This window comes from Pelophylax lessonae (assembly GCF_965119305.1).
Source record: "Pelophylax lessonae genome assembly, chromosome: 9".
NCBI classification, from domain to species: Eukaryota; Metazoa; Chordata; class Amphibia; order Anura; family Ranidae; genus Pelophylax; species Pelophylax lessonae.
Window position 1 is genome coordinate 272,244,365 of NC_138776.1, and position 13,296 is coordinate 272,257,660.

At 47.5% G+C, this 13,296-nt stretch overlaps 3 protein-coding genes across 3 annotated transcripts in view; all 3 read left to right on the forward strand.

The window, feature by feature from the left end:
- LOC309562616 (uncharacterized protein) overlaps positions 1-13,296 on the forward strand; it is a 679,009-nt gene that overhangs the window by 55,073 nt on the left and 610,640 nt on the right. Inside the window, 1 exon segment of the mRNA XM_082266869.1 lies at positions 7,914-8,837. Coding sequence (XP_082122995.1) covers positions 7,914-8,837 — 924 coding nt within the window.
- The window catches only part of LOC309562621 (uncharacterized protein), a 478,591-nt gene that overhangs the window by 45,879 nt on the left and 419,416 nt on the right, over positions 1-13,296 (forward strand). The gene's annotated exons all lie outside the window — the stretch shown is intronic.
- The window catches only part of LOC309562718 (uncharacterized protein), a 125,551-nt gene that overhangs the window by 34,324 nt on the left and 77,931 nt on the right, over positions 1-13,296 (forward strand). Inside the window, exon 7 of the mRNA XM_082267006.1 lies at positions 1,717-1,929. Coding sequence (XP_082123132.1) covers positions 1,717-1,929 — 213 coding nt within the window. The remainder of the gene's footprint in view (positions 1-1,716; positions 1,930-13,296) is intronic.

The following is a 13,296-nucleotide window of genomic DNA, read 5'->3' on the forward strand; positions in this document are numbered from 1 at the left end:
CCCTTATCTCAGAGGACAGTGTAGTGGTCTATTATATCGGTAACCAATAGGAAAATGACCCCTTATCTCAGAGGACAGTGTAGTGCTCCATTACATTGGTGAGCAATGGTAGAAATACCCCCATATATCAGTGCTCCCTTACATTGATGATCAATGGGAGAAGGACCCCTTATATCAGAGGTCAGTGTAGTAGTCCATTATATCGGTGACCAATAGGAGAAGGACCCCTTACATTAGTGGTCCCTACATTTGTAACCAATGGAAGAAGGACCCCTTATATCAGAGGTCAGTGTAGTGGTCCCTTACGTTGGTGACCAATGGGAGAAGGACCCCCTTATATTAGTAGTCAGTGTAGTGGTCCCTTACATTGGTGACCAATGGGAGAAGGACCCCCTTATATAAGTAGTCAGTGTAGTGGTCCCTTACGTTGGTGACCAATGGGAGAAGGACATTCTTGCATTGTCATCAGTGGGAAGACTGCCCCCCTTACAGGTCATTGATGTCAGTTGTTACTGAGAGACAGATATTTTTCATTGCTCACGGAACCCCCTAGAAACCCTTTGGAGGAACCCTGGCTGAGAAAGGCTGGACTAGGCAGTAATATATTTCTCTCCCCCTTGGTGGAAGTAGAGATGACCCATCTATAAGGATATACAGTACATACACACACAGCACAAGGCCGTGTTCACACTACGAGACGGTTCTCGGGGCTGCAGTTCCTCTGAGCGCCACAAGGTGGTGAGATCACTTCTACCATAGAGACAGCAAGTCTCTATGGAAGACAGGAAGTGATGTTAGATAAAGACAGGAAGTTCCATGACGTACAAAGTAGCGAGGTGACGTTAATGGAAGTGGCAGCATTAGAAGGTAATAAGATCTTATTTTCTATTTACACCCAGTAACCCCCCCCCCCCCGTCATGTCCGTCCTCTTCCTCCATAGTCACTGTGACCTCTTTTATCTCCAGCAGATGATGATACACACATATATAGTGTGGAAACCTAGATTAACCCCTTCAGGGTCAGAATATTTCCCCACTTACGGGACCGGAACATTCTCTTCATTTTGGAGATGTGTCACCTTTCCCACCAATCACCTTCTCACCTCATCAGTTTATACTAATGGATTATATGATAATACGGGATGGGGGGTGTTATTTAGAGGTGGATTTATAATACGTATGTTTGATTTTATAATCTTTATGGAGGAGGAAAGAACTATTCCTGATGTCTGTTAAGATTCAACACAAGGGATGTGTCTGGATGGTGACTGTATCATTGTGTGTGTCAGGTTCCTATAAGGTGTCAGGATGTCACTGTCTATTTCTCCATGGAGGAGTGGGAGTATTTAGAAGGACACAAGGATCTCTACAAGGACGTCATGATGGAGAATCAGCCGCCCCTCACATCACCGGGTAAGAGGAGACTTTATTGTAAAGGAGAGAGCAGTACGGAGGCTCCACCTAGATCCCCCATCATCTGATAAACACATAGAAACAATGTATTCAGTCAGTGTGTGTGTTTCCTACAGATGGATCCAGTAATGGGAACCCACCAGAGAGAAGTCCCCGTCCTCTGTATTCCCGGGATTCCACACAGGAAGGTCACACCATCCCTCACCATCATCAGGTAGATGAGGAACAATCACTGATAGTATCATTAGGATCTGTACATTATCTGCATTGTTACCATTGATGTCATTTTTATTATATATTCAGAGTGGAAACCTGAGAGATTCTAAAGTTGAGGTTAAAGAAGAGATAAAAGAGGAGGATGATGAGGATGGGGTGATGGAGGAAGGACACAAAGATCTGTACCAGGACACCATGGTGGAGTCACCCAGCTACAGAATCCCACCAGAGAGATGTCCCCGTCCTCTGTATTCCCGGGATTCCACACAGGAAGGTCACACCATCCCTCACCATCATCAGGTAGATGATTGACAATTATTGGTAGTTATGATTTATACACAGCATGTTTGTTACAATGAATGTTTTATTATGTATTCAGAGCAGAAACCCCGGGGATGATAATATTGTTGATAAAGAAGAATATAAAGAGGAGGATGAGGAGTATGGAGTGATGGAGGAGTTTTCAGAAGGACACAAGGATATGATGGAGCCAACTAATACCAGGAGCCCACCAGAGAGATGTCCCTGTCCTCTGTATTCCCGGGATTCCACACAGGAAGGTCACACCATCCCAACATGTTACAAGGTTGGTGGGACGGAGTATCTAGAACATGGACTGGTGGAGATGATATGTGGATTTTGTATGTAAGCTTATATTTTACAGATGATTTTCTTTCTTATTTTCTTGATTTAGAGTGGAGATCCAATCGATATAGAATTTGAGGTTAAAGCAGAAGAATTCGAGACGTATGTGAGGGATGATCAGCAGTCTATGGAGGAGGATGGAATAACGGGGACATTTATAGAGGATGACACTCCTACAGAGATCAGCACAGGTGGGTCATTAACACTAAATCCATTCCTCCACCCATACTGCTCACTGATTGGACCAGAGTAGGGTGGGGACTGGGTGATATCAGCCTGTAATCCCCTGGTCACTTTCCTGAGCTGTGTTCCCCGTCCTGTATTCCTGTATTTCTCTCGGATAATCTTCCTTCTCTGTGCTGCAGACAATTTATGTCTCTAAACTGGATTTATGGAGATTCTGGGGTTCATCTGGCGGTAAATGTTGATTTTCACAATAGATGTTGCTCAGCCTAGGCACCTGGGGTATGTACAGTGCCTTGTGAAAGTATTCGGCCCCCTTGAACTTTGCAACCTTTTGCCACATTTCAGGCTTCAAACATAAAGATATAAAACTGTAATTTTTTGTGAAGAATTAACAACAAGTGGGACACAATCATGAAGTGGAACGGAATTTATTGGATATTTCAAACTTTGTTAAAGTGGAGTTCCACCCATTTTTTTCACTTTAGATCTATGTAATCCCCTTTAAAACGACTTTTACCAATTGAAAGTTTTTTTGGGTTTTTTTTTTTGCTAGTAAATACCTGATTTTCTGCTTTATTTATCCTCTTCTCACTTCCGGGTCTGGTCGGCGATTGCGTCATTCGACAATTCGCAGTGTGTGCTGGGATGGCATGAAATCTCGCATTATTACACAGGAGATGAGCTGCACTGTGTGCTCTGCCTCGCCTCCTCTCAGTGAGCTGTATGTATGTAGTGTATTCAGGCCGTGCTCCGCCCCGCCTCCTCTCAGTGAGCTGAATGTATGTAGTGTATTGAGATTGTGCTCTGCCCCGCCTCCTCTCAGTGAGCTGTATGTATGTAGTGTATTCAGGCCGTGCTCCGCCCCGCCTCCTCTCAGTGAGCTGAATGTATGTAGTGTATTGAGATTGTGCTCCGCCCCGCCTCCTCTCAGTGAGCGAGGACTGAAAGCATTATAGCTCACTGAGAGAAGGTGGGGTGGAGGCGGGGCGGAGACATTGGAAAAAGTCGTTTTAAAGGGGATTACATAGATCTATGTAATCCAATTTATTAAAAATGGGTGGAACTCCACTTTACCAAATAAAAACTGAAAAATATGGCGTGCAAATTTATTCAGCCCCTTTACTTTCAGTGCAGCAAACTCTCTCCAGAAGTTCAGTGAGGATCTCTGAATGATCCAATGTTGACCTAAATGACTAATGATGATAAATAGAATCCACCTGTGTGTAATCAAGTCTCCGTATAAATGCACCTGCACTGTGATAGTCTCAGAGGTCCGTTTAAAGTGCAGAGAGCATCATGAAGAACAAGGAACACACCAGGCAGGTCCGAGATACTGTTGTGGAGAAGTTTAAAGCCGGATTTGGATATAAAAAGATTTCCCAAGCTTTAAACATCCCAAGGAGCACTGTGCAAGCGATAATATTGAAATGGAAGGAGTATCAGACCACTGCAAATCTACGAAGACCTGGCCGTCCCTCTGTCAGGGACACAGCTGTACTGGCATTTCTGCCAGTACTAATCATGGGCGCTCCTGGCTCAATCGACACAGCCCTCTGCTGGCCCATCAGGGAAATGGCCGTAGGAGAACTGGCAACATTGCCAGTAATAGCAATGGTCGCTCCTGCCTCAATTGACACTGCCCTCTGCTGGCCTATAAGAGGTGGCCATAGGAGCAGACTCATTGCTGGATTGTCTCTCAGCTTCCTGATTCCTGTTTGGACTTCCTGTTGTGACCCAGTGTAACGTTAAAAAACCATACCCCGTGAAGAAACCATACCCCTCGTCACTTCCGGTCTGAAACAGCAGAGCAGCGCAGCAGAGCGCATGCTCAGAGCCCCGGAGACGTGATTGAACAAAAAATAAGTTAAAGCGGAGTTCCGGGCACAAAAAAGATTTTTTTTTTTTTGTGCCCCTCCGCTAGGTATGCCGCACCTGAAAAGGAATTGGATAGTTATTTTTTTTTTTTTTGTTTACTCACCTTTTTATTGACGATCGTAAATACTCACCTATGACAGCTTCCTCCTCCAGCGCCGCGGCTCACCCCGTCACTTCCTGCCTCGCGATGATTCCTGGGAGCTAAACGTCATAGCTCCCAGGAATCAATGCGCCGCACCGGCCCCGCTCGTCATTTCCGGGCGACGCCGCATTCCCCTGCTAAACAGCTTCTGGGCATGCCCAGAAGCTTTTTAGGAATGCGGCGCCGCACCGGAAGTGACGAGAGGGGCCGGTGCAGCGCATTCTGGGACACGAAGACGCGGAAGAAGACGGAGAAGAGGACCGCGCCGGCTTCAGCTGCCCACAACCGAGATGGAAACGCTGTGGAAGAAAACTTCTAAGTAAGTATTTCTTCTAAAAGGTAAGTGCGAACCGAGACAGATCAGAGGCTAGCCATTGTGGAATGTGCTAGCCCTGACTGTCCCGGGGGTATGTTCAAAAAAAAAACGATTCTCTGCCCGGAACTCCGCTTTAACAAGTGCGCATGCTCGGAGGGTATGATATGTTAACGGCAGTAATACTTGCGGCGGTAACATTAAAACAGTTCTGCTGCAACATCAATCATCTCCTCTCCTCTCCCTGTCACTTCCCTGATCTCCCCTAATAAATATAAAAGCGGCGGCGGGTGTATGAAATGTAAGTGACGGCGATCTGTGCTCCGTGATCCGCTTTTATATTTATTAACGGAGATCAGGGAAGTGACAGGGGAAGGAGCGGACATGAGCCATGATGCAGAGGAGCTGTTATAATGTAACCGCCGCAAGTTAAAGTACCGTGAAAAATCCATACCCTCCGGAAGTGACTAGGGTATGGTTTTCTCACGGGTATGGTTTTTTCACGGAACACCGGCTTGTTTCTGAACCATCTGATCTCCTCCTGGTGTTTGACCCTCGGCTTGCCTCTCGGACTTTGCTCTTGCTACTACCTGCCTGTTTTCCCAGTGTATGACCCCGGCTTGCCTAAGGACTCTGTTTCTGCCTGCTCACCTGTGTATGACCCCGGCTCGTCCCTGTTCTGCTACTTACCTTGCTCTTGGACTGATCACCGGTGTTTGACCCTCGGCCTGGCTTTTACTACTCCTCTAGTTGCCTACCTTACCCAGAGTTCCTGAAATCATCTGGTGCGACCTGTGCTACTTGGGATGCTTCACCTCCTGTACCACTTCCAGGGGTGACTTGCACTGAGCTGCAAGGGAAGCCCTCTCTGCACTTCGGCCTTCATCCAGATTGTGACACCCTCTAAACTTTCAGCTCATACAAGGAGAAGACTGATCAGAGATGCAGCCAAGAGGCCCATGATCACTCTGGATGAACTGCAGAGATCTACAGCTGAGGTGGGAGACTCTGTCCATAGGACAACAATCAGTCGTATACTGCACAAATCTGCCCTTTATGGAAGTGTGGCAAGAAGAAAGCCATTTCTTAAAGATATCCATAACAAGTGTCGTTTAAAGTTTGCCACAAGCCACCTGGGAGACACCAAACATGTGGAAGAAGGAGCTCTGCTCAGATGAAACCAAAATCAAACTTTTTGGCAACAATACAAAACGTTATGTTTGGCGTAAAAGCAACACAGCTCATCACCCTGAACACACCATCCCCCACTGTCAAACATGGTGGTGGCAGCATCATGGTTTGGGCCTGCTTTTCTTCAGCAGGGACAGGGAAGATGGTTAAAATTGATGGGAAGATGGATGGAGCCAAATACAGGACCATTCTGGAAGAAAACCTGATGGAGTCTGCAAAAGACCTGAGACTGGGACGGAGATTTGTCTTCCAACAAGACAATGATCCAAAACATAAAGCAAAATCTACAATGGAATGGTTCACAAATAAACATATCCAGGTGTTAGAATGGCCAAGTCAAAGTCCAGACCTGAATCCAATCGAGAATCTGTGGAAAGAACTGAAAACTGCTGTTCACAAACGCTCTCCATCCAACCTCACTGAGCTCGAGCTGTTTTGCAAGGAGGAATGGGCAAAAATTTCAGTCTCTCGATGTGCAAAACTGATAGAGACATACCCCAAGCGACTTACAGCTGTAATCGCAGCAAAAGGTGGCGCTACAAAGCATTAACTTAAGGGGGGCTGAATAATTTTGCACGTCCAATTTTTCAGTATTTTATTTGTTAACAAAGTTTGAAATATCCAATAAATTTCATTCCACTTCATGATTGTGTCCCACTTGTTGTTGATTCTTCACAAAAAATTACAGTTTTATATCTTTATGTTTGAAGCCTGAAATGTGGCAAAAGGTCGCAAAGTTCAAGGGGGCCGAATACTTTCGCAAGGCACTGTACCTTGGGTCTTCTGCCCCATGCCTGGGTCTAGCATGATCTCTGACAGAAGAATTCTCCCGGGGTTACTTGCTCTGTTATTTGCTGGCTGTGCCGGGTGGAGGGATATGTCTGTATAGTCTCACACCCAAGTCACTGAGTGCAGTCTCAGGAGATGGGAGGCAGCGGTGTGAGACCTCTGCAACTGATTACTGAACACAAATATTATGAGTCCTGACCCCTGCACTATATACTCTATGTTGTACATTACATACTCCTGACCCCTGCACTATATACTCTATGTTGTACATTACATACTCCTGACCCCTGCACTATATACTCTATGTTGTACATTACATACTCCTGACCCCTGCACTATATACTCTGTTGTACATTACATACTCCTGACCCCTGCACTATACGGCTCCCCACCGGCAGAACGTAATGGCGCTGTGGGAGGGATTCCCCTATCAACACTGACTGTGTTACAGGAAAGAAAATTGCATCATCTATGTCTTGCTTAATGTGCATGGGGTGATTAGGGTGGGCCCAGGCACTTCCGGCACACCACATGCACAAGTCTACAGAGGAGATTAAGATCCTCAGAGACAAAGCTGTCTGATGTGGGCGGAGTCCTGGTTAGGGGAACCAATCTGCTAATGTCTAGTAATAATCTTTGTGTTTCTATTTTAGTACATGGACGGGAGATGAGGAAAACCTCAGAGGATTGTCTCACTTTGTCTCCAGACTGTAAAGTAGAAGATGAGGACATCACACAGTATAGTCCAGGAGAAAACCCGGCAACCTCAAATGTCCATCCGGGACCACACAGTGTAGATGGACCATCGTATTCCTCTTATCCTGAGAAACCTCAGACTGTGAGGGACAGTGCCGGACCATCGTATTCCTCTTATCCTGGGGAACCTCAGACTGTGAGGCACAGTGCCGGACCATCGTATTCCTCTTATCCTGAGGAACCTCAGACTGTGAGGGACAGTGCCGGACCATCGTATTCCTCTTATCCTGAGGAACCTCAGACTGTGAGGGACAGTGCCGGACCATCGTCTTCCTCTTATCCTGAGGAACCTCAGACTGTGAGGGACAGTGCCGGACCATCGTCTTCCTCTTATCCTGAGGAACCTCAGACTGTGAGGGACAGTGCAATCCTTCCAACACATAAGAGATTTTCCTGTACTGAGTGCGGGAAATGTTTCCGTTTTAAATATGATCTTAACATGCATAAAAGATCTCACACAGGTGAGAAGCCGTATTCCTGTACTGAGTGTGGGAAATGTTTTTCAAAAAACTCCAATCTTTACACACATCAGACGTGTCATACGGGGGAGAAGCCGTATTTCTGTGCCGAGTGCGGGAAATGTTTCAGATTGAAATACAGACTTAATGAGCATAAAAGATCTCACACAGGTGAGAAGCCGTATTCCTGTCCTGAGTGCGGGAAAAGTTTTTCAAAGAAGTCCAGCCTCTCTGTTCATCAGAGCTCTCACACAGGAGGCAAGCCGTATTGCTGTCTGGAGTGTGGGAAATTCTTTTCAAAAATGTCCTATTTGACCAGTCATCAGAGGTCGCACACGGGACAGAAGCCGTTTTCCTGTCCTGTGTGTGGGAGATGTTTTTCTAATAAGCATTATCTTTCCAGACATCAGAGGTCTCACACGGGGGAGAAGCCATTTTCCTGCCCTGAGTGCGGAAAATGTTTTTCAGATAAGACCAATCTTTACACTCATCAGCGACTGCACAGGGGGGAGAAGCCGTATTCTTGTTCCGAGTGCGGGAAATGTTTTGTACAAAAATCAGACCTTGCCAAACATCAGAGGACTCACACGGGGGAAAAGCCGTTTTCTTGTTCTGAGTGCGAGAAATGTTTTTCAAGGAAATCCACTCTCTGCAGCCACCAATGGTCTCACAGTGGGGCGAGGGCACATTCCTGTCCTGAGTGCGGGAAATGTTATTTAGACAAGTCCTGCCTTATCACACATCAGAGATCTCACACAGGGGAGAAGCCGTATTCCTGTTCTGAGTGCGGGAAATGTTATTCAAGTAAGTCAAATCTTTACAGACATGAGAGATCTCACATGGGAGAGAAGCCGTATTCCTGTCCTGAGTGCGGGAAATGTTTTTCAATGCAGTCCAACCTTTACACACATCAGAGATTGCACATGGAGGAGAAGTCGTTTTCCTGTCTTGAGTGCGGGAAATCTTTTTTACAGAAGATCAATCTTTCCAAACATCAGAGATCACACAAGGCGGAGAAGCTGCATTCCTGTTCTGAGTGCGGGAAATGTTTTCAAACTAAGTCTGGTCTTAACATGCATCGGAGATCGCACACGGAGGTAGATCCACATTCTTCTTCTGATTGGAGGAAGTGTAACCCACAGAAGTCTTCTGTTTACAGTCATCTGAGATTGGACACGGAGGAGAATGAACTTTCCTGGTCTGAGTGAGGGAATTGTTCCTCACTGAAGTCCTGTCTTCCTGTACATCAGGGGTCCCACACAACTCTGGAGGTGTATTAGTGCCTTGAGTGCGGGAAATGTCTTCAATATGAATGTTGGTGGACATGTGGGGAAGAAGCACACCCTGATATACACCTCAGATATACTCCATGGCTGATCTTCATCATGTATGAAACACTTCATAAGGAGATCAGAGATCATCAAAGACATGGATGAACTTCTTCCAGCCCAAACCCGCTCATCCATGTCTCTATGGACAGTGCTTTGTACACTGGTCCAAATCATTATGGTTTGGGGGATTATGGTGAGGGGTTGTTCTTCAGGAGTTGGGCTTGGCCCCTTAAGACACTGAGAGATCCGGTCCGGAAGTGGGAGGAGCAAGCAGCAGCGAGCAGCCGGAGGAGTGTGTGTAGAGGAGAGCGTGGAGGAGAGCCGGGTGACACGTGCGGGGGAGCCGCACTAGGTCACCAGAAGCCGGCGCGAGTGCAGGGGACAGAGAGACCGGAACAGAGAGCGGGACCGGGACGTGAAGGACCAGGACTGGAAGCCGCGGCCGTAGACGGTGGAGCGGCGGCTGCGGCGGTGAACGGACACCACACAGTATTGAGGAGGGAGGTTCACGGAAGCAGGGGAGGAGGAGCAGCGGCGACTGGTGAGTATCTCCCTGCAGCTGTGTGACGTGCTTTGGGGACCTGTGACTGACGGACTGACAGACCATCCTGTGACTGACTGACCATAGGGATCTGTGACTGACTGACCATAGGGATCTGTGACTGACTGACCTTGCTTGCGACCGTCAACGACTGACAAGACTGTTCTGCGACTGACAAGACTGTTCTGCGACTGACAAGACTGTTCTGCGACTGACAAGACTTCTGCGACCGACAAGACTGTTCTGCGACTGACAAGACTGTTCTGCGACTGACAAGACTGTTCTGCGACTGACAAGACTGTTCTGCGACTGACAAGACTTCTGCGACTGACAAGACTGTTCTGCGACTGACAAGACTGTTCTGCGACTGACAAGACTGTTCTGCGACTGACAAGACTGTGCTGCGACTGACAAGACTGTTCTGCGACCGATAGACTGTTCTGCGACTGACAAGACTGTTCTGCGACTGACAAGACTGTTCTGCGACTGACAAGACTGTTCTGCGACTGACAAGACTGTTCTGCGACCGACAAGACTGTTCTGCGACCGACAAGACTGTTCTGCGACCGACAAGACTGTTCTGCGACCGACAAGACCGTTCTGCGACCGACAAGACCGTTCTGCGACCGACAAGACCGTTCTGCGACCGACAAGACCGTTCTGCGACCGACCGACGGCGCTCTTGACTGATCGACCGTGAGTATTTTAGAGACTGGTGAGTATCTTAGCGACTAGTGAGCATTTTGCGACTGGTTAGCATCTTGCGAGGGTTAGCATCTTGCGACTGGTGAGTATATTTGCAACTGGTGTGTATCGGGTGAGTATCTTGCGACTGGTGAGATTCTTTGCGACTGGTGAGTATCTTTGCGACTGGTGAGTATCTTTGCGACTGGTGAGTATCTTTGCGACTGGTGAGTATCCTTGCGACTGGTGAGTATCTTTGCGACTGGTGAGTATCTTGTGTCTGTTGGATCTTTGCGACTGGTGAGTATCGTTGCGGTTAGTGAGTATCGTTGCGACTGGTGAGTATCTTTGCGTCTGTTGGATCTTTGCGACTGGTGAGTATCTTTGCGTCTGTTGGATCTTTGCGACTGGTGAGTATCTTGCGTCTGTTGGATCTTTGCGACTGGTGAGTATCTTAGCGACTGGTTAGTATATTAGCGACTGGTGAGTACCCCAGGTTTAGTACCAGGGAAGTTAGAGGTAGTGTAGGTAAGGAAGAGCAGTTCGTTAATATATCCCCATAGAGTAGAGGGTAATAATGTCCGACAGGATTGCGGATGCCACTCAGTGCACTTCTTGCTGCATGTATGCGTTCCTTGATGAACCATTCGAGGGCGAATACTGCTGTGCAAGATGTGAGCAACTTGTTGCTCTGGTAGACCAGATCCTGGACCTACAGAACACAGTGGCAACACTGCGTGGCATCAACAACCTGGAAAGGAGCTTGGACATTACCTATCAGGCGCTGGTAGGGGCCAGCATAGAGGAGGGAGGAACAGAGGAGACGCAAGAAGCAGAGGTACGCAGCTGGGTGACTGTTAGGAAGGGTAGAGGGAGGAGAGCCAGGGAGGCCAATCCTGAGTTGGTACACCCTAACAAATCTGTCGAGTTGCAGGTTGAGGGGGATATCAGCTCAGGGGTGGCAGAGCTGGAGCATGCACCCTCCCCCAGCTGCCAGGGGAGGGACGGCTCCAGGAAGAAGGGGGGCCGTAACTCAGGAAAGGTTAGAAAGGTTGTGGTAGTGGGGGACTCAATTATCAAGAGGACAGAGAGGGAAATCTGTAAAAAAGATCTCGTGAACCGAACAGTTTGCTGTTTACCGGGCGCCCGAGTTCGGCACATCGCAGATCTGGCAGACAGATTGTTGGGCGGGGCTGGGGATGACCCAGCGGTCATGGTGCACGTGGGCACTAATGACAAAGTTAAAGGTAGGTGGAGGATCCTTAAGAACGATTTCAGGGACTTAGGTAATAGATTGAGGAAAAGGACCTCCAAGGTGGTTTTCTCTGAAATACTGCCGGTACCTCGAGCCACACAGGAGAGGCAGAGGGAGCTTAGGGAACTTAACAAGTGGCTGAGGAATTGGTGTAGGAAGGAGGGGTTTGGGTTCCTGGAGAACTGGGCTGACTTCTCAGTCGGCTACCGGCTCTTTAGTAAGGATGGGCTGCACCTTAATGGGGACGGTACAGCTCTTTTGGGGAGAAAGATGGCCACCAAGTTGGAGGGGCTTTTAAACTAGGAGACGGGGGGGAGGGCTCAGAAGTAGAGTCAGTCAGGAGGAAGCAGAGGACTGAAGGCAGCTGTAGTGTCAGCAGCGACAGTAGGTCCACAAGGTCAATTGGCAGGTCTGTGCGGGAGAACCTCAGACCAAACAGGAATAAACATAACCGCCAATCACGTTTAACTTCCGTAAAACTAAGAGGTGTATATGCTAATGCCAGGAGCCTAGCTAATAAAATGGATGAGTTGGAAATATTAGTACATGAGGAGGACATAGACCTTGTGGGAATAACAGAGACTTGGTTCGACCACTCACATGACTGGCTGGCCAATATCCAAGGGTATTCGGTGTACCGGAAGGACAGGGTAGGAAAAAGAGGGGGAGGGGTATGTCTCTATGTCAAGAACAATATAAAGGTGACAGAAAGGAGTGACATTACGGATGGGATGAGCATGGATTTAGAATCTGTGTGGGTTGAACTCCATAGGGAAGGAGAAAAGGGGAAAGTAATTGTGGGGGTTTGCTATAGGCCACCTAACCAAGGGGAGGAGGTAGAGCTGGAATTTTTAGCACTAATGGGTAAAGTGGCAAAATTGGGATCAGTCATCGTATTGGGGGACTTCAATTACCCCGACATTGACTGGGAAGAGGGGACTGCACACTCACAGAAGGCCCGCCTATTCACGGAAACCTTACTGGATAATTACATGTCACAGTTGGTGGATTCCCCCACCAGAGAAAACGCAGTCCTGGATCTATTGCTCACTAATGACCCAGACATAATCTCGGAGGTAGGAGTCCAGGACAACCTGGGCTCTAGCGATCACAGGATGATCACATTTAGTGTAAATAACAACATAACAAGACAAGTGGGGAACATAAGAACCCTAAACTTCAGAAGGGCAAACTTTCCAAAATTGTACTCAATGATGGAAAAGGTAAACTGGGACCAAACCCTGGGATCCCTGACCACAGAGGAAAAATGGGAATGCTTTAGGAACATATTAGGCAAAGGCATCTTGCAGAGCATTCCTATGGGAAATAAATTTAGAAGAGACAAAGCCAAACCTGGCTGGCTAAACTGTAGCGTCATAAAACTTATTAGGGGGAAAAAATTGGCTTTCAAGAAGTATAAATCAGAGGGCACAGTATCGGCTTTCGAGCAATACAAGGAGGCAAATAAGAAAAGTAAACAAGAAATCAAGATGGCTAAAAT